Raw genomic sequence first — 26,297 nt, forward strand, 5'->3', positions numbered from 1 at the left:
CAGGGTGTTGGGATGAGTTTTGTGTGAGGGTAGAGAAAGGCTTTCCCCTGTTTTGTGTTGTGGCAAAAGAACTCTCAAAAATGAGAGGACCAAGAGCTGGGAGCTACAAGGCTGAAAGGGCAGGGGGTGATTTCAGCCATGGGCGTGCTGTGGGGAAGAAAGAGTTGGGGGACAGGAGGCAGGTGTGATGCTGCTCAAGCCATTCGGATAATCATGGAATCACAGACTTTCCTGAGATGGAAGAAACCAACAAGGATCATCAAGTGCAGCCCCCGTCCCTGCCCAGCCCCCCCAGCAGCCCCAGCCTGGGCACCCCTGGCAGTGCTGCCCAAAGGCTGCTGGAGCTCTGGCAGCCTCGGGGCCGTGCCCATTCCCTGGGCAGCCTGGGCAGTGCCAGCACCCTCTGGGGGCAGAGCCTTGCCCTGTGGTCCAACCTGACCCTCCCTGACACAGCTCCAGCTGTTCCCTCGTGTCCTTTCTGGCGGGCCCTCTGTCCCCTCTCACCCCGCGTCCCCTCGGATGCCGCTTCATCCCTGGACCCTTCCCCACGTGTTCAGTGAGGTGTACGAGGGGTGCGAGGCCTGGGGAAGCCGTGAGGGACCCGGGCTGTGCCCGCAGCTCCCACCGGCCGGGCTCTCGCCCCCTGCCCGGCCCGGGGGCTCTCCCCACGTTGGGTCGGGTCCCCGGGGCCCGGGTCCCCAGCCCGCAGCCCGCCGCACCCCCACCCACCGCGGGACACCTCCCGGGGGGCGCCGCAGCGCGGAGCGGCCCCACGGCGCCGAGCGGCCCCGCGCCCGCCGGGCGGCGGCCGGGCCGGGCCGGGCCGGGCTGCGCGGTGCCCGGCGCGGGGGCGGAGGGCAGCGCGGGGCCGGCCGGGCGGGCGGCGGGGCTCCCGCGCCGGGCCAGACTCAGCCCCTTTCTCCCGGCGCCGCCGGCTGCGAGCGCGCTGCGGCTGGAGCTGCCCCCAGAGCGGCTCGTGATGGCGGCGGCGCGGGCTCGGCAGCGGGAGGCGCCCGCCCAGCCCTGCGCGCCGCGCCGCTAGCGGCAGCGCCCGTGCCCGCGGCGGCCGCCCCGGCCCATGCCCCGGGGGGAAGGGGGGCTGCAGCAGCCCGGCGAGCCGCCCACCCGCGCAGCGGGGGCATCGCCCCCACTCGCCGCTCCTGGGAGGGCGGAAAGGAGGCAGCGGCGGCGGCGGCGGCGGCTTTGTGCGCGGCGGGCGGATCGCAGGCCGCGGCGGCGCGGGGCTCGCCTGCTCCCGCCCCAGCCCCATGAACCAGCCGGACGGCTCCGCTCCGGCGGCGGCGGCAGCGCAGGTACGCGGCGGCCGGGCGGCGTGTCCCCGGGGGGAGGCGGAGGGAGCGGGGAGGAAGGGAACGGAAGGGAAGGGAAGGAGGGAGGGCGGCAGCCGCAGCCGCCCCGTCGCGGAGCCCCGGCGGCGCTTTGGCGCAGTGCGCGGGGGCAGCGCCGGCAGCGGCTCCTCGGACCCCGCGGTGCCGGAGCCCGCGGCCGCTCGGACCGGCGGAAAACAAAGCGGAGCTCAGCAGCCATGTCGGGGACGAGCCGCCCCTCGGCCCGGCCCGGCCCCGCTCCCCGGCCCGGCCCGGCCCGGCCCCGCCGCGCTCCGCGCCCCGCGCCCCTTCCCGGCCCTTTTTCTTTTTCTTTTCCTTCTTTCTTTTTTTTTTTTTTTTTTTTTAATTTTTTTTCCTCCTTCTCTTAATTTTTCCTCCAGAACGTTTTGGGTTTTTTTTCCCCCCCATTTTTTTTTCCATTAAAACGACGCCACCTAGAGGAGACTATTTCGTAAATAAAAAAAAAAATTAAAATTGAAAAAAAAAAAAGGAAATATTCTGCTATTTCTAAAATTTTTTCCCAGAAAGTTGGGGTTGGATTCCCCATGTTGGGGTTCCTCCGGCAGCTTCCGCAGCGCCCCGCAAATTTCGTATTTGTCGCTTTTGGAGCCAAAGCCCAGCTCATGGAAATGAAAATTAAACAGGAATTTGAATGAATTCAGGTTTTTCTCCCTCCACCCCCATTTTCTGGAGAAAAACGGAGCCTGGGAGCAGCAGAGTGCTGGGAAAGGAAAGTGAGTCAAGTTTTTGGTGGGCCCCCCCGGGTGAGCTGCAGGGAGGGATTAGTTTGGGAAAGTGGGAGAATTGCTGTTCCGGAGCAATTAGGAATTGGGCTTCATTGTAATTTTGAACTTGTGCAGCAAGCTCTGCCAAAACTCAGGGTTCATTTTTTTTTCCTTTTTGCTGCAGTGCTTATAAAGTTATTTTGTTTGAAATGAGGAGTTTTGCAGGAAAATGAAGAACCCAGAAAATTTGCTGTGGACACACCCAAAATTTTTTTTTTTTTTTGTGATTTTGGATTTCATGCAAAACTGCTGTTAAACAATGAGGTTCTAAACACAGTCCAAGAAAACACGAGGACAAGCAAAATTAAGAGTCGAATGTCAGTTTTATTTTAGAATTTCTTGGCTTTTTGGATGGTTTCTCCTGGCATAATTAAAACAGTTTCCAGTATTTAATTTCCTACTTCTTTTGTAGAGAAGAAAATTTCCATACTATGGTTTTTAGGGGTTTTTTTCCCTCTTTCTTTTTTTAAACACACTGTAATAACTCCATGTCCTATGGCTCACATAAATCTAATATTTACACAGGTTTATTATAAGGTCCGCCATGATATTATGAATATGCATAATTAACAATATTGTGAAAAAATAATTGCAGATTTTGTGATTTTCATTTTTTTTTCAAATTGAAGTGCCTTTAAAGGGCTCAGCCATGATATTTTTCGGAATTTCAAAATCCTTTTTCTCCTTGACTGTTAAAGCCTTGCTGGAGTTTGAATTGAAATTTTTTTTTTCATTATTATTTTTGGTGGGGTTTTTCTTAATTGTTTTGTTTGTTTGTTTGTTTTAAATGCTGTCCTATCCATATTATTTTGCTGTTACAGAGTGCCTGCGAGTTCTGGACTCTGCACACACTGGTTTATTATTGTAGGGTTGCCCTTGAATACTGGGGTCTTGGTATTGATCTTTTTAAAAATAAATAACAAAAGAGCACTGAAACATGCATTGTTTCAAGAAAAAAGCAATCTAGGAGAGCTACATGGCCTTTCCACCCAAAAGTGGGGGAGGGAGAGGAAAGGAAAGATTAGGTCAACATTGAGTTTTACCAACCTTGACACAGTATCCTCTCTAAAATGGGGACAAAATAGCAAGATGGCTGGCTCCACAGCTGCAGCAGTTTGGATTTTTTTTTTTTTTTTTTTTTTTTGAAAAAAAGCATTTTTAAATTTTTAAACTCCAAAGTGAATTTCTGGAGCTGCCGGGCACCCACTAGCAAAGGCTGAAATCTGGGTGCTGCACAAAATAAAATTAAATTTCAAACCAGAATGAATTTTTAATTTTGAATCTCAAAACCCTGAAAAGTTTTTTTTTTTTAATTTTGATTTTTTGTTTGGTTTTGATTTTCTCTTCCCTGTAATTTGATATTTGATGGAAATCAGAAAGGAATGGCTGGTGAATTCAGGGTTCGGGGGCTGTTTTCACTTTTCTCCCCTTTATTTGTTTCATGTTTTGAGTTTTTCAAAGGGGGGGGGAAATGGAAAAAATTTGCAAAGCAGGATAACTCTTGGGTGGAGGAAGAAATACTCCGAAATGTCAACTCCATATTTTTATTTTTGCATTTATTTGCCCCCAGCCCCCCCGAAAGGGACCCACCCTCTTCCTGAATCCCTTTTTTAGCAAATAATGGAAATGCAATGGAGCGGGAGGCCGGTGCCAGCCCGGCAGTGGAGCACTTAGAGCCGGGTGCCACATCTGGGTAAAAATTACACACAATGCTCCAAATTGGATTAAACAATCCCAGAGAATATTTTATTCATGGTTTCATCCAGGAAGCTGTAGCCTGGTGGCGTTTCCATATTCTTACCCTCCAAGATTTCCCTTCCTTGAGCTGCACCCCAGAACTTTTACTACAATATCACTGTACCCCAACAAACTATTTAGCTGTAAATTTTTTTTTTTTTTAAATTTTAAGATTTCATACATTTTTTTCTTTTGTGAACCAGACCTTTTGGTGCTGCTTTTCCTTAGCCCTGCCACACTCCCGGAGATGTGGGGAGCATCCCTGTGGATTTGGGATTTGGGATTTAGGGAGGATGCACCGATGGGTGCTGCGTTTTAATTAAATTAACGAGCAAGCCTCAGTTCTGGGGTGACAGTGCCCAGCGTGGCAGTGATGCCATTTGAGTTTGTGGTGCAGCAGAGCAGGGCAGGCCTGGCTGGAGGAGTTCCCGGCTGTGCTGGGGGTGCTGTGTGAGCTCTGCAGCGCTGGGGGCGAGCCCGTGTCCTCTGCACGGGGATGCTCTGGGAGCTGCAACCCTGCCCAGCTTCAACTCCCTGGGGAGCTGCAGCTTTCCAGCACCAGCTCCTTCTCATGGGTCTGAATCTCACCTTTCTGCCTCTCCTTCCAGCACAAACCTGCTCCTGCCTGGAAAAGATTTCATAATTTTTCATTGCAGTCTGCCTTCAGGGGGATTTTTTTTTTCCCTTTTTTTTTTTTTTTTTTTTTCTTCTGGAAAGTTGATCAATATTTTATCCTTTTCAAAATTGCTGTTGGCAGCCTGGAAGGGGAAGGGGAGGGAGGGAGCTCAGCTGAGTGATACCAACAGATTTCTTGTGACATAACTGAAATGTATTTTTTAAAAAAGAAAAATTTCCAGGACCTCATTTTCAGTGACATATTTTCATCCCAGAATGAAAACAGACATAATATTATTAAAGTAGTAGATAATATTTATACAAATGCCATATAAAACCTTGGGAGGTTATTGCATGACTCCAGGATAATTTAAATATATATCACTGCCATAATGCAACGCTGGGAATAGTTCAGTTCACGGGTGCAGTCACGTGGCACAGTCAAGTTTGCAATTATGCAAGTGCAGGAGTGAAATTAGAGTGGAATTAGTGTTCTAAAAATTAGATTAATTTAATTTTAATTTTATTTTGCAGGGGGGAGGGTTGAAACCTGCTCTAAGAGTCATGCTGATACAGAGTCAGGATTTGTGCCTACTGTGCCAGGGCAGCTCAGGCTGGAGCTCAGGGCAAGGCTCTGCCCCCAGAGGGTGCTGGCACTGCCCAGGCTGCCCAGGGAATGGGCACGGCCCCGAGGCTGCCAGAGCTCCAGGAGCCTTTGGGCAGCGCTGCCAGGGGTGCCCAGGCTGGGGCTGCTGGGGGGGCTGGGCAGGGACAGGGGCTGGGCTGGGGGATCCTGGTGGGTCCATCCCAGCTCAGGAGGATATTCCGTGGGTCAGTAATTCTTTGGATGCTGTGCCCATTCAAGGATTTTGACCTTCCCACCATGGCATGGCAGGACTTGGTATGAGGTCCTGGATGCTGCTCCTGGATGCGGTGCCCATGGCACAGCCCCCATGGACAGGCACAGCCCCCATGGCACAGCCCCATGGCACAGCCCCATGGAAGGTCCCCATGGCACAGCCCCCATGGCACGGCCCCATGGCACAGGCACAGCCCCCATGGCACAGCCCCATGGGCAGGTTCTGCAGGGCCACACTGGCTCTGGGTGTGTGGCACTGTTGGGTCCCTGGCACTGCCCATGGAGTCTCTGGTGGCCTCTACCTGAGCATCCTCAGCTTGAGCCTGGCTCAGATTTGAGACTGGCACAGGGGAGTGTGCCAGCCTGCCCGGGGTGCTGTGGGGTGAGGGCGTGCACAAGGGTGGCACATCCCCAGGGTTTGCTGCATGCCCCATTCCCTGGGGGTGCTACCCTGGGCTCTGCGCTTGCTCCAGTCCATGCTTGGGTCCCTGCAGGTGGTTGTTTGTGTGCTCCTGCAGGTGTGGGGAGCCACCCCAAAATGTGAGTTTTGTCAGAGGTGTGCCAGATCAGGCACTGTTTGTACATCATGTACCAAGGGGGATGAGGGGAAGAGGTGCCTGGGCAGGGGCTGCCAGTGCTGCTGGAGGCTGTGTGTGTTCTTGGTAAGGGATGTGGGGAAATGGCCCCAGGAGATATTTATTTCTTGCAATTTCCACATTTCTGTGCATCCAGCATTGTGCATATTTGGAATTTCACATTTACGGATTCCATTTGGCCATACCGTGTTTTCTGGGGAAGAAGTTTCTAATTTTTAAAGGTCTTTTATGGATTAATTGCTAGTCATCTGCCTCCTTTTTGCTTTTGTTTGGTTCCTTGAATGTCTCTTGATTATTTTGTACTATGTGATGCCAATTTAGTGGTTAACTAGTATGCAAACTACATCTGGACGTGTTGACTTTGCATTAACAATCATTGATTTGTCTGGAGCAAGGGAATAGAAATGAATGCTGCTGTTTACCATGGATAGTATATGAAAAATAACCATTTGCAATGTGCCTTTCATCAGGGGCACAGGGCTCTGGTGCAGCTTGTCACAGTGGCTCTGCCTCGTCACATGAGAGCTGAATTTTGAAACCATGGCACCAGGAAAAGGGCTGGGGTAGGCAGCGGCTCCTGCTGTGTGGGGAAGGTGCCCTGTGTAGGAGCAGCTGCTGGTGGCTTTGGTTAGCTCTGGTGACAGTGGGGTAAAGTTGGAACAGAGAGGGAGTGGAAAAACACGAGTCTGTGTAGTACACAATATGTGATATATAATATACACCACATGTATAGAGCTTGTAGCATGGGAACAGAACCAAGAGGATGCAGAATTTAATAATCAAAAATGATGGTGGCTTCAGCAGCAGCTGTTTCTCCCCAAACCTGTGGCTGCAGCTGTTGGAGGGCTCTGGATGGAGCAGGGTTTGGTGCCTGCTGTCCCTGCTGGCCATGGGAAGCTGGGATGTGGCTGTGGCTGTTCAGGTGACCCTGGGATGTGGCTGTGGCTGTTCAGGTGACCCTGGGATGTGGCAGGCATTGCTGCTCACTTGTGTCTCCTCTGGAGGAGGGGAAGGGCTGAGCAGATGCTCTCTCTGCACAGGAGGTCCCTTCCCAGGATGTGCTGAAGACATCAAAGCTGCCTTGCACTCTCTCCTGGGTGTTCCAAGGTACACTCACAGTGGTCCCTTGGTTGAGCTTTGATGGTCAGACCTTGAGTCCATTGGATCCTCTCATCCCTGGACCTTTCTGTCCCCTGCTGCTGGTGGGGCAGGATGCTCAGTGTCAGTGTTGGTCATCCCTTGGGCTGGGCTCAGCAGTGAGGCTCTTTCCACACTGAAATTGCTTTGCTCATGCTGGAACATGCGTGTCAAAGCCCAGATGATGGACACAGGTCACCTCCTGAAATGTGGGGTTTGTACTCCAGCACTGCTGAGAGTGTAAATGCACAGGGCGGTGCTGGCCAAGCTGCTTGGGTTTCACTTGTTGGATTCTCTCAAAGCGAGCAGTGGCAGAAAAAAGAGATTAAATCAAGAAAATTCTCCCCTGTGCTCATTGGAAGTGCAGAGAAGCTTTGTATTCTCAGTGGTGCATTTGGGCAAGGAGGCAGCACTGAGGGCATGAGCAGCATGGCAGTGACACAGGTAGATTAGAATCCATCCCCTTAATTAAACCCCCTCTGTACCCATGGAGAAGAGTTCTTGTGCTGTGTGTTTTCCAGATTTTTGGCACTTGAGTGGCAGTTAGCTCTGGTTCACTGACCGGGCTGCGAGGGCTTGTGCCAGCACGCTGGGAGCTCTTGCTCCAGCTGGGATCCTGCCTGGGGCAGCCTGGGGGGCACAGGGCGTGTTCTGCCTGCCCAGATGGGCTCAGACCAGCTGCACCCCCTGCCTGTGCCTCCCTGGCTGTGCCCAGGTGACTCTTGGCCCAGGCCAGGGCAGAGTCCTACCCTGGCAGGTGATGGCACTTGTGGAGCTGTGCTGCCTCAGGAGAAGCTGCAGGCCATGTGGCTCTTGTGGGGTGAAACTGCAGAGCCCTGGGTCAGCCTGGCATGGGGCTGTCCCCATGGCAAGGGCCAAGGGTGGCCAAGCTTTGTGCTTTTTGGTGGTGGGAGCAGTGTCACCACACCAGTTCCTCTGCTAGCACAGCTTTCTTTGGGAGTTCCTCCCTTTACCTCCCTCACCTGTATTTCCAAGGCACTCCAGTGTCCCTCCCTTTATTTCCCTCACCTGTATTTCCAAGGCACTCCAGAGTGTGCTTAGAAAGGTTTCTCTGCTGTACTGTACCTGCAAAGATTTAATTATATAGGCAAGGCTTTCCTTGCTTGTGATTCCCAGCACTCCTGCTTGTTTCATGTCTATATTTGGCTGGTGAAATGTGGAAAATAAGGCTGGAAGTGGAGAAGTAGAGACTGGAGAATTTGCCTGCGCTGATAAGGGGCTGACAAAGGGAAACATGAATGTCAGAGTGTGGAGCAGAGAGGAGCTGCTGGAGCCTGGAGGAGCTGCCATAGGTATTTGAGGGATCAAAATGCTGTGTTGGTGCATGTGGATGTGCCTGGGACACTCCAGGATGCAGGGAGGCTCTTGGGTGGGTCTGGGATGCTGTGAGGGATGTTGGGTGCATACTGTGCCTGGTCCAGGATCACAGGAGCTCTGTGGTGTTTTCTGCCCTGGTTTAGAAATCAGGGTTATTATCACACAAGGTTTGATATCTCAGCAACTGACAGAAGTGAGAGCAGCCAGGTATGTCAGACTTTCCTACTTGCAGTGAGCTGAGCCAGGCTGGGTGGCCAAATGTGCTCACACGCCAGTGCTGGTGTCCCGATGGCACCACTGTGTCTCCAGGCTCTTCAGGATTTAATATTTGTTGTGATTTCATTTTACTAGATACACACAGGCAGCAGTAATCTTATGGAAGTTCATTTTTTGCTCTGTGTGGGTGTAGGTATCCTTTCCTGCCTGAAAATAGCAGCACAAGTCAGTTTGCAGGAGTTGGGTGTGCTTGCGTTGAAGGGCCGTCATTTACTGCTTCCAGTATGTTGAGAACAATTTTAGTGCAAGTATTTAATTGCTTCAGACCTATTTTTAGAAATATTAAACCTCAGTTTTCAGAACTGCATCCAAAGCCAGCAGCTCTGCTGGTGTGGGAGAGCCAGGAGGGGAACCTGGAGGAAAACCTGGAGCGACGTGGGCTGGGAGCAGGGCAGGGTGTGGGTGCTGCACCCTGGAAATCGAGTTGTCTGTGTTTTGGTGAGATTTCTTTTTTACTACTATTCTATTTACTTAGTTACACAAGGAGAGGATGAATGAATGAAACCAGTTTCCAGCAGATTTGTACAATTTCTTGAGTTAAGTCTGCAGGCTGGTGGATGGAGCTGTGAGCATCCAGAGAACAGCGTGCAGGCAGCCCCAGTAGGGCTCTGGCTCCAAACCCAAGAATAGCTCCTGCTTTTCTGGGTGTAAATCTGTCACTTGAGGTCTGATGTGCCTTACTCTGTGGGCTGCAAATCCTGAGCTTTCACTGGCATTTGTGAGATATTTGTGATTTTGAGGGTGGGAAGAGAGTTGTAAGAAGGCAGAATAATTATTGGCTGGGAATAAAACACCTTTTTGAATTTGTGCATGCATTTTGGAAACCTCTGTAGGAAGGGATGGCTGGATTTGGATCAGGCTGGTGGCAGGGGGTTCTGAAAATCCCCTTGGGAATCACTAGGATTTCTCTTTGTAGTCAGGGGATGTTGTTGAAGATGCTGAGGGGCAATGGCAGTGGCAGTGACACCAGGGGACAGCCTGGGACCTGGCCTTTGGTGGCCTTGGGGTTGGACTGGCAGGGCTGGAGTTGGACTTCACCAGGGAAGGAATTAATGAATGACCACCAGGAAGGTGCCCTGGGATGTGTTGTGACTTGGCTTCAGGGCATCTCTCTGTTTATGGTTAGTACTGCTGGGGTTACTGCACATTAACTCCAAGGGCAGGATACTTTTACTTTCTTACATGCCTTTATTTTAGAGGCCTATAAATTTGGCTGGTTGGTGATAACAGCAGTTGGAATTGGCATTTCTGCTCCATGGGGTTTGTTAGGACGTGCCAGAGACTCAGCCTGGCAGGGGAACCGCTGTGCCTGGAGCTGGGGAGGGCACTGGGTGAGAAATAAAAAATGTAAATGTAAAAGAGAAATAAAAAAACGTAAATGTACCCAGAGAGCCACAGTGCATCCCCAGGGGCCTGGGAGCCCTGCTGTGTGCTGCTCCTGGGGCTGCTGGCAGATGCCAGGGGATGTGGGAGAGTCCCCTGGAACATTTATTGGAGAACAGCACCCCAGAGGGTGCTGGCACTGCCCAGGCTGCCCAGGGAATGGGCACGGCCCCGAGGCTGCCAGAGCTCCAGGAGCCTTTGGGCAGCGCTGCCAGGGGTGCCCAGGCTGGGGCTGCTGGGCTGGGGGATCCCTGTGGATTTCTTCCATCTGTGGATATTCTCTGTGATCCACGTGGAGGGAATAGCAGTGCCCTTCATAAATGAGAAAAAAAACCTCAAAATTCAGTGAGGTCCCTTTTCTTGAAATATTGCACATATTTAAATTTTTTTGTGGTTTTTTTCTCTTGTTTGTTTGGTTTTTTGTTGTTTTTTTTCTCTTTTTTTTTTATGTAATCTGATTTGGTTTAGTTGCCAGCAAGTAGATTTGCTGAGAGTGCTGCTGCGTTTGCTTTTGGTTCCTGATAAGGTGGAGGAGATAAGTCCCACGTTGTGGCTGTTTGTTTGTGTGAGTGGGAAATGTTTGTGCTTCCCTCCTTTGACAGGGAGCTCCTGGCCGTCCTCCTGCAGCATAAACACTGCTTGTGATTGGAGTTCATTATGTGAGATTTAAAATGTATAAAATGAAATGTTCCTGTCTGCTTTAAGCAGACATATGTCTACGGTTTGCAAATTAACCTAATTAAATATATATGTAGAAATTTATGATATTCAGCTCTTAGCACAAGGTATGCAATTAGCATCCTTGCCAGCAAGGAATTTTCCATTTCTGTCTTGACTTTTCCTCATAGGAGATGTGGTTTGGGGTTTTTTAGATTTTTTTTTTTTTATTTTTAATCTTCAATCTCTAATTTTTGTTCTGCTTTGGAATTCACTTAGGGATGAGTCCTGTGGGGATTTAGGCTTGTGGTTAAATTTCCCTACAAGCAGCTCTGACTGAAGTCAGTGAAACATTCCCTAATTCCTGGGCTCCAGCCTGTCCCTTTGCCTCTGCAGGACAGGAGGGGTTTGTTTTGTTAGGAGAATATCATGAGCAAAACGGCATTCTGGAGGAAAAAATTGCATTTGAATATTTACATTTTTCAAGGCTCTTCCTTCCTCCCACCCAAAAATAGAAAAAAAAAATCTGTCTCTGCTTGATTTATGGAATTTTCAAGTGTTTGGCCAATGTTGTTTCCAAAACACCCCATCCCTCTACCTGAGCTGTCTCTATGGCAGGAGGGCCTCACACAAGAAATACAAATCCATTATTACAACCTCTCATTAAGCAATATTCTGGCACCAGCAATACTACTTTTAGTTCCTTTTCTGCCAAAGTGTTGGGTTGGTTTTTTTTTTAATATTTAAAGTTTGATCACGTTAGGATAGTTTCCTATATAAATAATAATTTGGTCTATTTTGCATATCAATAGTTGACTCCATTTTCTTCACAAAAAGCCTTTTTTCCCCATAAACATCCCCACTGTTCCAGCCCAGAAGGTACTCTTTATTAGCCAAACCAACCAAGTCATGACGTTCCCAGCTCAGCTATTTTAATGATCCCACAAACCCAAAAAAGCAGTAGGAAATTTTTCAGAAGCAAACTGCAGAAACTTTTTTTTTTCTTTCTTTTTGGGACACCAGAAGTTTTCAACTTTTTGTCCAATTATTTTTGTTACATTTTTCCAAGCTTCAGGCTGGTAAGCTCAAAGAATTTGGAACTGTTCTTTCTTCCTGGAGATTATTTAGGGCTGTCAGAGGTGGCCCAGTGCTGGATGGAAGAGCTGAGGGCTCAGCAAACATGCTGCCTTCATTCCTGATTTCTGTGCAAGATCTGTTGATAATTCTGCATGGGCAAGGTGAGATGTTGGATCATAACCATTTTCCCCCCTTGGACACCTCCACAAGTCTCTCCTCCTGTATTTTCCTTTGACTTTGCTGCTCTGCTGTGTTTCCCATCTCTGTTTCAGGGCACAGGGAGTTTTGCTCTCAGCTCTGTCCCTTTGCAGGAGCTCTCTGCTCTCCCAGGTTGGGCTCCTTGGTGTCTCCTGCCCTCCCTGGGTGTTTCTGTGCCCTCTCCATCACAGGGATGCCTTTTCAAAGGCCATCAGCAGCTCTCATTCCCAGTTCTCCATCACCAGGTGTTGTGGGGTGACCAACCCCATAAATCAGAAGAAGAAAAGGCTGATGCAGGCTGGTTTTGGGGTTTCCTTGTGAGCTTGCAGCCTTGCCAGCTGTCCCATACTCAGGTTCTTTGTAGCTCCAGCTATGGGATACATGATTTACTGTCAGAGCTGTATTTTCCACTGCTTCAGGTGAGTTTCTTGCTCACCTCAGTGCTGTGCCCACTTTGGAGGCTCCTCGGATCTTGTCCCAGGATGTGCTGCAGCCCCTTGGGATGTGGATTTTCCATAGCCTGGCATTACCCACCACCAAGGCAATCATTTGGATAATTGCAGCATCTGCAATTTATTTAGGCAAATAGGGGACTGAAAAATATTTGCTTTCGCTTGCTTGTGGGATTTATTTTTAGGGTTTAGCTTTGTGCTTTGGGAAGCAAAGCTGAGCTATCCTGGTGTCCCTTTTCCCTGAGGTGCTCTTTGGGGCTGTTCTGGCCACCTTGTCCATGGCACAGGAGAGTTTGCCTGGCTGGATCACCCTTCTTGCCCTGGTCTGCTCCCTGGTTTTATTTTGCAGTCTCTGTGCAGGTGGATCACTGGGGCTGTGGGCGAGGCTTTGTGCATGGCACATTTCTGTCCCCAGGCCCATAATGAGTAGCTGGTTCTGTCAGAGGCCCTCAGCTGCTGCAGAGGTGCCCCTGAGCCCCTGCCTTGCCCTGGTGGGTGCTGGTGGCTCATTTGGGCACCTTGGTGGGTGCTGGTGGCTCATTTGGGCACCTTGGTGAGGTGCTTGGGCTGCTTTCCCTGGATTGTTCCCTCCCAAGGTTCCATCAGAGGCCCTCACTTGCTGCAGAGGTGCCCCTGAGCCTCCCGCCTTGCCCTGATGAGTGCTGGTGGCTCATTTGGGCACCTTGGTGGGTGCTGATGGCTCATTTGGGCACCTTGATGTGCTCCAGGAGCTGCTTTCCCTGCTCCATTCCCTCCCAAGGTTCCATCAGAGGCCCTCAGCTGCTGCAGAGGTGCCCTTGAGCCTCCTGCCTTACCTTGGTGGGTGCTGGTGGCTCATTTGGGCACCTCTGTGTGCTCCAGGAGCTCCTTTCCCTGCTCTGCTCCCTCCCAAGGTTCCATCAGAGGCTCCCAGCTGCTGCAGAGGTGCCCTTGAGCCTCCTGCCTTACCTTGGTGGGTGCTGGAGGCTCATTTGGGCACCTTGATGGGTGCTGGTGGCACATTTGGGCACCTCTGTGTGCTCCAGGAGCTCCTTTCCCTGCTCTGCTCCCTCCCAAACCCCACCCGGCGCTCGGAGCAGATGGCTGTGGGACCCCACTGTGATAATGAACTGTTCCTGCCCTTTATTTTCCCTCTCTTAATCAGTGGTTAATCAATGAGGTGACTTCTTACTTCATCCTGTGCATGTGAAAGTGCTGTGAGTGCACTTGCCACGAGAGCCTTTGCAGAGCAAACTCTTTTGGAAGTCTGGGTGCACCACGCCCTGTTCTACCTGCAGCTGCCTCTGATGGCTGCAGGAACCAGAGTGACTCCTGGTGTTCCTTTCTAATCCATGGGAAACTTTAAATTATTCTGGGTTTTTTGTTTGGTTTTTTTTGTTTGTTTTTTTTTGTTTGTTTGTTTGTTTTTTTGTTTTTTTTTTTTTTAATTACTGTTTATAGTCATTTTTCTGCCACAAAAATGAAGTTCTGCAGTTCCTTGGAGCCTTTTGAAACAGTGGGGGTCACATTCAGTGCTGGCTGGGTCATAGGTGGACAGCAGTGGTTTTGGGGGTGCTGGGTGATTTTAATAGCTTAATGCCTTTCGGACTTTTGGCTGGATGCTGTTGGGCCCTGGAGATTTTTAGGTTTTTGCTGTTAGTTTTGCTAGGCAGGTCTGCAGCTTTTCCTGCAGTTTGAGGCAGATGCTCCCCTCATTCCTCATGAAGGAAGAGTCCAGGAAGGGAAGTACTGAGCCCTGTCAGAAATGAGCTCTGGTGCAAAGAAGTTGAATTTTTATCCTGTGGTTTTATCTTTCTTCAGTACTTGATTTATATCAGAATCCGGCAGATTTCTGCTGCTTGTGTGTTTGATTATTAATTTTTTTTCTTCAGTGACCTGTTTCTCCAAATTTTTTTCTGGATTGACTTTTTTATGGCTTAAAGTGTAGCTTCCTTGAGTTTATAATTTCCTAATTTGGATTTCTTTCTGAGGGTGACTTTTTATTTCTAATGGCCTTTTCCACTCTGCTGTTAAACTATGATTTTTGTTTAACAAACCCCCTTTGGTAGGTGATAATCATCTCCAAGTTTTCCACCTCACCTGCAAGGCCTTTTAGCTGCTCCATTAACACTCTTAACAAATTTTCCTGTTTATAGAATCACAGAATGGTTCCCCCTGTGAGGAAAAGCTGAGAGAATTGGGATTGTTCAGCCTGGAAAAGAGAAGGCTTTGGGGTGACCTCACTGTGGGAGCCTGCAAGAAACATGGAGAGAGATTCTTTACAAAGGATGGAGGGACAGGACACAGGGAATGGCTCCCACTGCCAGAGGGCAGGGCTGGATGGGATATTGGGAATTGGGAATTGTTCCCTGTGAGGGTGGGCAGGCCCTGGCACAGGGTGCCCAGAGCAGCTGTGGCTGCCCCTGGATCCCTGGCAGTGCCCAAGGCCAGGCTGGGCAGGGCTGGAGCAGCCTGGGACAGTGGGAGGTGTCCCTGCCATGGCAGGGCTGGTACTGGGTGGGCTTTAATGTCCCTTTTAACCCAAACTAGTCAGGGATTCCCTGATGTGCCATGTGTGGGGACACAGTGTGGGGACAGAAGTGCTGTGTGTGGGACCTTGAGCACCATTTTGCATCAAACTGCCTTTCACATTTGCAAGTCTCTGTGGAATTGTCTGAATTCTCCTCTGACTGAAATTGTGTTTCCTGCCTTGGCAGAGAGCTGCAGCCTCTCTGGTGTTCCTTGGCATTTTGAGCATCCCTCTGTGCTCTGCTGTTCTGGGATGGGCTCCCAGTCCATCAGGGTTCTCTGCTACCTTCTGTCATAATAATCTTGTTTCAGTTCTTGGGCTGCACTTTGCTTCTCTGTCAACACAGCTCCATCATTCCCATGTAATTTGGATCTGCAATGCAATGCCTTGAGTCTTTTGTCTCCTACCTGAAATTTTATGAGGCTCTTCAGGGATACAGAACATTTATGACCTCATCAATAGAAAATGCTTCACTTACACTGGATGTTCCTGTAACTTTGATTTTCTCAGGCTTTAGTTTAAATAGGTTTTATATGCTGGCATCTGTTTTCACTTTGGTTTTGATGGTGTCTGGCTTACTCAGAGGGGCTCCCTTTGGCTCAGGCCCTCCTCAGCTCCCACCCTGCTGCCTGGTTACAGGTGGGATTTCACAGGAAGGTCCTGAGTTTCACTTTTTGGGTCTTTGCTGTCCTCTGTGCCATTTGCAGGCATTTTTACCAAAGTGTGGTCACTGCCCCATAGTCTGGGCTTAAAATTGGTCTCCATGTAGGGTGCAGCTGGTGTGCGGCAGGACCTGAGCCCCCTTTCCCTGCCTCCCCTCCCTTCCTTGCAGCCTGAGCTCCTGTGAGCAGGGTAGAAATAAAACAGAATAAAAGGGAAAAAAAGGAATATTAAGAGGAAGAGGTGACAGTTATCCTTGAGTTAGAAGTTATCAAGTGCAGAAAATGGATAAAGGAAGTTAAAAACACAAGGGAAAAAAAATCTGTGACTGTCAGTGCAAGGAACAGTAAGAAAGTATTTGTATTAGGAACAAAAGAAATTCTAATAATGGTTTGTGTAGACTTATCACGGCTGAGGAGAGGTAAAATGCATAATAAAGCAGAAAAACTAGACATGTTTAATAAATATTGCTGTTCCCTATTTGTAAGGAGGAGGAATGATCCACTCTCAGCCCATGTGCACAGGGGCTGAGCAGGGCAGGGCTTTCCCCTGCTCCTTGGGGTGATGTTCCCTGGGCACTCCTGCTGGCTCTGCCCTTGGGCTCCTGTAGGGTTTGGGTAGTGAGATATTGGGCTCCTGTAGGATTTGGATACATGGAGGATATTGGGCTCCTGTAGGGTTTGGGTAGTGAGATATTGGGCTCCTGTTTGGATATTGAGATATTGGGCTCCTGTAGGATTTGGATACATTGAGGATATTGGGCTCCTGTAGGATTTGGATACATTGAGGATATTGGGCTCCTGTAGGGTTTGGATATTGGGATATTGGGCTCCTGTTTGGATATTGAGATATTGGGCTCCTGTAAGATTTGGATACAGTGAGATTTTGGGCTCCTGTAGGGTTTGGATACAATGAGGATATTGGGCTCCTGTAGGATTTGGATACTGAGATATTGGGCTCCTGTAGGATTTGGATATTGAGATACTGGGCTCCTGTAGGATTTGGATATTGAGATATTGGGCTCCTGTAGGGTTTGGATGGATACAGTGAGGATATTGCAGAAGGTTTGGTGGTGCTGCTGTTGTGCTGCCTTGGCCTGGCCAGGGTGGGGAGGGAGCACAGGGGAGGAGCTGGTGGCAATGTCAGGCTGGGTTTGCTCTCCAGCAAAAGGATGGAGGGCGTGTGTCCTGAGCTGGCCAAAAGGGCTGGTTTTGGGTCATTCCCCAAAAAACTGGTGTGAAGCAGGCTGCAAACAGGGTCTGGCATGGCCACAGGCATTGACAGTGGTGGTGAGGAAGGAGGGAGAAAGGAAGGAGGGACTGCAGCTGCCCACAGGGATTTGGGTCATGGACTCATCTTCATCAAGTGAATTTTGATTTGGATCTCAGGATTGGGCACCTGGAGGGATGGGGCTGCATCTGCTCTTGGTGTGGGGAGAGCAGAGAGGAGCAGAGGTGCCAAACCAGACTGTGGGGTGGGAAAGGGGCAAATGCTGCAGAGTGAGCAGTGGCAATGAGTGTGGGATGCCAGCCATGGTGTGCAGAGTGAGGGAGCCGTGTGTGAACAGCTCCTGTGCTTTAATACAGCATCCCCATTCTCAGCTCCCTCATTTCCTTCAGAGATGTTGAAAAGTTGGAGAAGACACAGAACATGTGAGTGGAGTGAAGCAGTTTGAGGAGTCAAAGAAAATACTCCTTAGTGTTTGTTGTTAAACATTTGGGGACGTGCACTGTATTTTGGGAAACTCTCTGCCAAAAAAAAACCTCACTCGTTGATTTTTATCTTCATGGAGCCAGTTCTCCATGGGTTTAAAAAGCAGAAAATTAAAAAAGCAGGTAGCAGAGCCCTTGGTTTTAGCAAAGTGCACAGCAAGAAACAATACCTGGAAGCAGGATCCAAACACTGAGATGACAAAATGAAGACGCAAAAAGCATTTCTAAAAGTAGGAGGTGGAAATGTTGAGCAGCAGGGCAGATTGGCTGTCAGAACAAGCTGCCAAGGGGAGCTGTGGGTGCAGCATGCTGGTGCTGGTGCTTGTTCTCTGTCTGTGGAATAGGGCTCAGAGCAGAGAGCCAGGGCAGAGCTGTGCTATGGTGTATAGAATGGCCATTCTGTGCCTCACAAAAGATCCCACTTTCTGCCTCTGCTTTGGTGTCCTGTTTCCCAGTGTCTGAAAGCAGATGGTTGGGGAAGGATTGTAAGGAACAGAGGAAATATTGAGTCAGCTTCCCTTTAATTTACTCTCTAGGTTCCACCAAATGGACCCTAAATTATTCTCACTTCCAAACCCTACAGGATGCTCCAAACCCTCCAGACCATCACCCACACCCTGGTGCAAGCCCTTGCATGAAGTCAAAGTATTTCCAGGTGGCTTTTTTCCCCCTAGAATAGATATAACTAAAGAAATTCATATGTAATCTCCTGTAACATTGAACACAAAAGGATATTTGTTTACTTTTTGAGGCAGGAAATGATAATGAATAAGGTAGTTAGGGAACACATGGAGCTCAGTCATTAAACAATCTGCTTTATATTTTTAATGCAAAAGCAATGGGCTGAGAGCAGAGAGAAGAGTGCTTAGAGCAATATAGAAGAATATGGATTTTTATGGAAGCACTTGTGGTCTAGAGGAGACTCCATTCCCTCTCCCAAGAGGAAACCTGTTGTTGAAAAGAGAACCTATTGTAGAAAAGCTCTTGTAGACAAAATGGGAGATATTTACAAACTGCTGCAGAGATCAGAGAGGAAATTTCCCCTGGTTGACTCTGAAATCAGGCAAAAAAAGCAGCAACTGAGCTGAGGTGGCTGAGTGAAGATGTAAACAGTATTAGGAGCAGTAAGCAGTAGGCTTTTAAAAAGTATAAACAGTCTGGTAAGGAGGAGGATAGGAAGATCTATTAAAATAAGCAGAAGGCAGTTAAAAGGATAATTAGGAAGGCAAAAAGAAGTAGAGAAGATCTAATTGCTAAGAATATTTTGACTTCAAAGAGTTCCTTAGATATATTCAGAGCAGACAGAAGCTAGCAGAGGAAACTTGTCCACTGAAGAGATGCCAGGGATTGGAGCAGGAGATGTGAGAAGAGTGTTTGTGAATGAGCTGTGGGGTGCCCCTGGCTGGGGCTGTGCCCGTGTCAGACCCAGCCTGTGTCCTGTGCTGGGAGCCCTGATCAGCACAGGGAGCTGCAGAACCCTTGGGCTCCTTCACCTTGTGGGGATGCTGTTTCTAAACAAAGTCTTGAGGTCTTTGGTTACACAGCTAAAAACCTGTGAATGTGGGGGTGACCCTGTGCCACAGCCAGGCCTGAAGATTTCTCTGAGGACCTTCATGACTGTCAGGTTGGAGAAGACCTCTCAGTTGAAGGTACATTTTCCAGAAGAAGATCTTTAACCAGTTCAACCAGAGCAGAGCGCTGAGTGCCCTGTCCAGTCATTTCTTGAGCACCTCCAGGGATGGGGACTCTACCACTTGCCTGGGCTGCCTGTCCCTATGCTTGACCACCGTTTCCATGATGACATTCATCCTGATGTCCATCCTGAGCCTCCCCTGGCCCACCCTGAGCCATTCCCTCTGCTCCTGTCCCTGTTCCCTGGAGCACAGCCCGACCCCCCTGGCTGTGCCCTCCTGTCAGGAGCTGTGCAGAGCCACAAGGACCCCCCTGAGCCTCCTTTGCTCCAGGCTGAGCCCCTTTCCAGCTCCCTCAGCCCCTCCTGGGGCTCCAGCTCCATTCCCTGCCGTGGACACGCTCCAGCCCCTCAATGTCCTTCTTGATGTGAGGAACCCAGAACAGGACACAGGACTCGGGCTGTGGCCTCACGAGTGCAGAACACAGAGGGACAAATCCCTCTCTATGTTCAGCAGGCACTCAGATAATGCCACAACTGAAACACATTCTGGCTGGAAGTCCATGAGTCTTGTGCATAAAAACCTGGGGACAATTTATGCAGTTTCTTGCTAAGCTCACCCGATTTAGATTTTCCTGCTTTGATCAGAGTTGCTTTTCTCAGCAAGCTGCCCTTGTGGAGAGCTGGAGTGTTAGGGACTCCTTTGTATATGTAATTAAAAGCAGTCTTGTATCTTGATATCCCACTGTGGTTAATGTTTCCTTAAGAAAAATGGGTTGACTTTACAGGCTGGGAAAACTGGGGATTCTTCTGGTGGCTGATGCAGTGGGCTCCTCTCCACCTGCTTACCCTGGTTTAGAGGGGAGGATCAGCAATGCCAGGAGACCTTGTTTGGTTCTGGATTTTGTGTTTGTAAGGTTGGATTCTGTGTGTTCCCACACCAGATCAGCTGTCACAGCCTGGGGCAGGGAGGTTTTCCCAGCAGTGGGCACTTCCTCCTGGTTCCACCAACGCCTCATCGCTGTCTGCTCACAGACATTGCTGGAGCTTGAATCCCTCCATGCTCTTCACGCAGCCACCACCACAGTGAGGATTTCAACAGGTTTGGAGGGAAATGAGCAGTGACCCAGGGGCTGCAGTGTGGCTGTGCAGGCTGCTCCCGGGGAGCTGTGGTTGCACGGGCAGTGCCTCGCCAAGGGCCGGTTCTGTGTCAGCGAGCGCCGCGTGCCTGGTGTCACATCCTCGCTGCAGGATGGAATTCGCCTGCTGGGAATGCCACCAGAGCCATTGTTCCTGGATTAGGACTTGTCCCTTGAAGCATCACACCAGTTGCACAGAGCGTTTCAGACCCACAGCCCTGCCCGTGTGCTGAGCTGGGGGCTGCCAACTCCATCGGCCTGAATGAGGTGCCCAGCTGTGCCCAGCGTTGGTGCCACTCTCTGCACAGCCCCACAGGCCATGTCCTTATCTCAGAGAGGGACTCCTGGTTGTTCTTGCACAGCCCTTCCTTTCTTTGCAGGCAGTGAGGTAGCAAATCCCTTCCTTGGCATAAAAGAGATTGTAGGGTGGGAGAGCAGGAGCCCCTGGATTCACACCTTGGGGCTCAGGTGGAAGCAGCAGACCTGGTTAGCCTGGTTCCATGATGGCAGCAGGATGGTCTTTGAGCTGTTAGGTTTTTGTTGGAGTGGAGAAATGTCTTAATTATTGAATACTTAAGTTTTCTCTTTTTCAAATGGGATTTGAGAGGTTTCATACTAAATGTTATTAGCCCACATAAGGAGTTACAGTTGTAGGAGTGAAAAAGCTCCTTGTGTAGAGAAAGAGCTTGGGAATGATATTGGGCAAGTTCCAACAGGTCCAGGTGGATGTTTTTCCATCTGCCCATGCTGTTTTAATATTAAACCTCTTTATTTTCACCTGCTTTAAGTGCTAATGAGAGCAGGGTGTCTGTGGGGCTGAATGGGAAATAGATAAAGCAAGACAAGCACACCCCGTCTGTGTTGTGCTCTGCTTTCCTCTTCCCTCAAATCTGATATCCTCCAACTTTGTATCTCATCCAACCAAATTATGATCAGAGGAAAATGGTAGTTTGATTCAAGGGGAGAAAAGTTTAATTAAAGTCCAAAACCAATGTGTGGGAGATATTTGTGCAGAAGTTGCATAGATCTTGAGAACCTTTGTACATCAGCAAATTTAATTGGCAGCAAAAGAAGTTTCATCTTGTACTGGAAAAGAAAAAGAGGTTTATGGAGTCCTGGAGCCAGTAGCCCAGAGAAAGAGGAGATAAAAGTAGGAAATCCTGGTGGAGGGAAGGGTTTGCTGGTGAGATGTTACTGCACTGAGCTGTGCTGGAGCTTCTCTCAAATCCTGGCTTCTCTGTTCCCCCATGCTGTGGTTGGGTGGCATCAGCTCAAAATGAAGGGGGAAGGAAAGGGGGGCTGAATGGCATCTCTTAATGAGCCTTTGGGAACATGGCAGGTGGGAATGGGATGCAGGACACTGTTGGGACTCACTGCAGTCAGGAGCCCTTGCTCTGGGACAATGTGTCCCTGGAGCTCAGGTCCTGGCAGAGAGGTAGCTGTGTGGACCTGCTGCCTGTAGGAGCAGTGGTGGATGAGACCAAGATGTTCCCTAAGGTGGCCTCCATGAATTGTTGTGTCACTCCTCTGTTTTGTTGGAGAGAGATTTTCCAACAGTCCTGTCCTTCAGATTTAGTTTGTGGTGTTGCTGGTTTTGATTTGTCTCAGTTGCAGGATTTGTAGTGAAACGTTATTTCCAAAAATAAATTCTGTCCTTTGAACTTTGAGAAATTAATCCTTTTCCTTCACTTTTTTCTTCACTTCCTTGAAAGGATCATTTGGAGTCTTTAAAGGCTGAGTAATGCAATTTTCAGTAAAATTCTCCCTCCAGTGAGCCTTCACTGGATGACCTGGTTGCATCAACTCTGATGAAACAAGCGCTGGAGCCACACCTGCCCTCAGGTGCGCTGCTGGACGTGGTGTGTGTGGGGTGTAACCACAGCCAGCGCCGTGCTGGGCCTGGCAGGGAGCACTGACCACCACCAGCAGCTGCTGCATCCCCCGAGATCCTCCTGCCATGCTCCTGGCTCACTCTTGTGTCTCTTGGCACCCAGGGCAGCGCCGTGGCTTTGGCCGGCGCTGCAGCCTCGCTCCCTGCTTGGCCGCGCTGCAGATGTGGTGTCAGACTGCAGCCCCAGCCCAGAGACTCCTTGGCTTGTTGTACCTCTGTGGCTGCTGCTGCCTGCACGTTCAGAGGCATCCAGGATTTCCTTTAAAAATAGCTCTGTGCTTTTTATGAGGAGGATTTTCCGAGCGCAGGCTGGAGGCAGAGCAGCACGTTACAGTGTCGGGTTTGCCGGCGGCGTTACTGAATAACTGGAGGTGTGAACTCCCTCAGCCCTCGTTTGTTGGATGTTAACGACACTGAGAGTCATCCTGGGGAAGGGAGGAGTGGGTGGCAAGCAGAGCCTGAGAGATGGGAAAGGGAGCCTGGCCAAGAACACGCTGTTGCCAAAAGACCAAAGTGCTGGTCCTCTGCCTTCTGCCTGTGGTCATCTGCTGCCGATCTCACGGGCTCGTGTTAGCTGGAGCCTTCTGGGGGTAGATTTATGTCCCTAACCTTGGAAAAGAACATGAAAAAATTAAAAAAAAAGCAGGGCTTTGTGCCAGGTTGGTGAGTAACTTGGCTTGTGGAGGGGAGCAGTGAGTGGGGAGCAGGAAACAGAAAGAGGAGCTGGATGGGTGTGAGGAGGAAGGCAGCACACGGTGCCATCAGACCACTGCAGCCACTCAGGTGCTCACCTCTCTTGTGGTATAAGGGGATGGGAACTGTGACACTGAACCAGAGCACTGGAGTTCAGCAGTGGTGTGGGTGTGAAGGGAGAAGTTCCCTTCAATAGCTCTCCCTGCGGTGTGAGCAGCAGCTCACGGGGACGTGGTTGAACTGCAGTGGGGTTGCTGTGACCTGGGTGGGGATGTGGCTGCAGCATCAGCTCCCTTCAGGGTTCAGCTCTGCTCCCCTCATGCTTTAAGGCATGGTGTGATTCCAGCTCAGCCCCAAATCTGGAGCTGTCATCTCCCTGTGCTCACTCTGGGGTCTGACCAGGCTTTCTCACATGCCTTGATAGCAGTGGCTCTGGCTTGTGTGGCATCAGCTCTTCAGCACTGCTGGCTGAGGTCAGCCCTGGTGGAGCTGGGCACTGTGAGTCAGTGTCTAGCCTGGTTATGAGTAGCTGAAGAATAAACCATTCCCAGGGTGGCAGAGCCAGGGACAGGAGCAGGAGCTGGGTTTGAGCCCTGGAGCAGAGCCATGCCCCCCTGCCATGCCCTGCCTCCACTGGGCTGGGACCAGACCCCACACCAGCTCCCACCATGGCTCTGAGCCCTGGAACAAAAACACCCCTGAGCAGTGCTCCCACCCTTCCAGCTGCTGCCAGGCCTCCCCTGCATTTTTGTCTCTATAACTGTATTTAATGCCTGAAGACTTGGGGAGCTGCTGCCTTGCAGCTGGAGCCATGCAGTGGCCATGGGAGCCCTTCCTTTCCAAGAAGCAGGTGGACCTTCCTCTTAGGATGAAGCCAAATGGAGAATTCTGTTTTAGGACATGCTATATAAAAATACTTGTGTCTCATCTTAGTGCTTCCCCCTGCAGTGTGTGCCAGGTCTGAGCTCCAGGGCAGTCCTAGAAGGCTCCTGAGAAGACACATGGAAACCTTCAGGCTCCCTCCCTTAGCCCTTTCCAGCCTTCTGCCCTCTCCAGGAGCCTTGCAGCCCTGCTGCACCCTTTGGATGTTGGCTTTGGGTGATTGTTTGCTCACAGGTGTGGTTCCTGAGCAGTTCCCTGAGTGCCTGGCCAGTGTGGCTCAGACAGAGCTCTGGGGTCCAGCAGGGCTCGGGTTGGGCAGCCTGACCCCACAGGCAGGAGAATCCCAGCAGCCCTGTCCTGCAGTGCCAGCAGGAATCCAGAGCCATGGCATGAGGGGGCACTGATGTCCTGTGGTCTGACCTGTCCTGTCCCAAGGGGCTGGAACAAGGGATGCACTGAGCAGCTCCCCCTCTCATGCTCCATTCCTTCCAAAATTTGCAGAGGTTTCCCAAGGTGCAGCTCACCATGGGGTACAAAGGGTTGGTGACAGGAAATTGGTCAGCACACCACCTCAGGAAAAAGGGTAAAATCCCAGAATTAGGCAAATGTGCAGCTTCCCTGTGATTCTGTTTTTCTTTACGTGAAACTCCTTGATCAGCAGAGTGGCAATGGAGGGCAGCACCTAATTCCACCAGGGACCACAGTCATTTGTGAGCAAACTGCTCTGTTTGCTGTGGGGACTGCTGTGAATGAACCAGCTGGGTTTTCTGTTACAGTGAGAATTTATGACAGTGTGTTCTCAGCCTGGCAGAGTCTGGATCTGCCTTTCCTTTTCCCTGGTCCATGGGACAGGGACTGCTGGCCCTGAGCACTGGATGTGGAGGTAAAGGACCTTTGGCCTCCTTGAATTCTGAAATAAAGCACACTCAATTTTTTTTCTCATAAAATGTTGGTGCCCGGAGTTACATGTGGCTGGTCCATTGCTATTATTTCTGATGGTTTGAGACAATTTCAGCCATTTTAATTTCCATGAGGAGTTTACCCTGTTGCTGGGATTCTTTGGAGCTCAACTGAAAAATAAGTAAGTTGATATTAGTGGCTTGAAGTACTACTATGTAAAGATTGCTTTTTTCAAAGTTAAATAATTTTTTTAAAAGTTAAATAATAAAAAAGTTAAATAAACAATACGAATATTTAAGAAAACACATTTGGTACCTCTGTACCCCATTTCCCAAGTTACCTTAAGCTTCTGCCTGAAATGCCACTGCCATGTGCTTCCCTGCCTCTGCCCCAGTCCTGGCACAAATCTTGGCACCACATCTGGTGCTGCTGGAGTGAAGTAGTAGTGAAATGAAACTTGGTGGATTTCCATTTCTTCCTCACTGCTCCCAGAGTAGTTTTGGGACAGGATGGCCAAGCCTGCAAACTGTGGTGGGAATGGGTTCATGGCACAATTGTGATTTCTGTTTATTTTGCCTTTTTAAACAATTCCTTCCCTTCCCTTTCTTCTCCTGCTGGTTACTTGTACTGTGCTGATGTTTTCCCTGCATGTAAAGGGCAGCTGAGATCAGGTTCAGCCCCTTCCTTACACAGAGCATGGGTCTATTGGATCTTTTTTATAATTCTACTCTGATTTGAGTGGTTTCCTTGATTTTAGTGGTTTCTGCACATTTCCCCCTGCAGAGCTGTGAGAGGCTCCTTGGGAGGCCCCTCCTCAGAGCGTGGTCAGCACAGGGGTCCTCACCCATTTCAGCTTTGCTTTCTCTGGGAGGTTTTGTTCAGTCCCAGCTGCTCTTGGCAGGTTTTTACTGCTCAGTTTATCCAAGTCCCTCTGAAGCTGTGTTGCAGAGATCTGTGGTGATGTTTTCATGGTTGATGTGTGTGGGTGTGAGGGGGCAGAGCAGGGACGAGCCAGGGGAGCACCAGCCCCAGAGAGCCCCAGACCATCACTGCCCAGGGAGCTCTGGAGCCTGCTTTAGTTCTGCCAAGGAGAGGTTTGGCTCCCAGCCCCTGGAGATGGCCAAGAGTGTGTGGGAAGGAAGCGTTTCACACCTTTTAATGCAGTAATTGAAATGCCTTTGGGGGGCTGAGGTGTCCATGCAGTGTCAGGGCACAGCTCGGTGCCCACTGGGTGCCCCACGCCCCTGCCAGCTGGGAGAGCACCAGCTCTGAGCCTGTCCAGGGTGCTGCTGGAGCTCCTGCTGCTCCTGCAGCCCTGGCTGGGTCAGGGAAGGTCAGCTGAGGAGTTGGAACCCATCCCATCACTGAGCTCTTGGTTCTGGGCTGGCCTTGCCCAGGTCAGGCAGCACGTGTGGCTGCACATGCTGGCAGGTACTTCAGCAGCCAAAGCAGTTTTTGGGGACATTATTGTGACAGTGGTCACAGGGGTTTTCAGGTGAAGCAAGAGATGAGAATGTTGACTCTATGATTAGAAGGCTTGATTTATTATTTTATGATATATATATTACATTATAACTATACTGAAAGGAATAGAAAGAAAAGTTCTCAGAAGGCTGGCTATGCTAAGGATAGAATAGCAAGAATGATAACAAAGGAGCTTTCTCAGACTGAGATAGCTCAGTTCTTGATTGGCCATTAATTATACACATCCAAGATGGGCCAATCACAGGTGCACCTGTTGCATTCCACAGCAGCAGATAACCATTGTTTATGTTTGTTGCTGAAACTTCTCAGCTTCAGCAGGAAAGTCTTAAAGAAAAGA

At 50.0% G+C, this 26,297-nt stretch overlaps 1 protein-coding gene across 3 annotated transcripts in view; it reads left to right on the forward strand.

The window, feature by feature from the left end:
• The first annotated feature begins 1,067 nt into the window (after positions 1 to 1,067).
• ZNF618 (zinc finger protein 618) overlaps positions 1,068 to 26,297 on the forward strand; it is a 149,844-nt gene continuing 124,614 nt past the window's right edge. For all 3 annotated transcript variants that reach the window (XM_064727377.1, XM_064727378.1, XM_064727379.1), the window contains exon 1: positions 1,068 to 1,313. In XM_064727377.1, coding sequence (XP_064583447.1) covers positions 1,269 to 1,313 — 45 coding nt within the window. In that variant the 5' untranslated portion in view covers positions 1,068 to 1,268. The remainder of the gene's footprint in view (positions 1,314 to 26,297) is intronic.

This window comes from Zonotrichia leucophrys, chromosome 17, assembly GCF_028769735.1.
Source record: "Zonotrichia leucophrys gambelii isolate GWCS_2022_RI chromosome 17, RI_Zleu_2.0, whole genome shotgun sequence".
In the NCBI taxonomy this organism is placed as follows: domain Eukaryota; kingdom Metazoa; phylum Chordata; class Aves; order Passeriformes; family Passerellidae; genus Zonotrichia; species Zonotrichia leucophrys.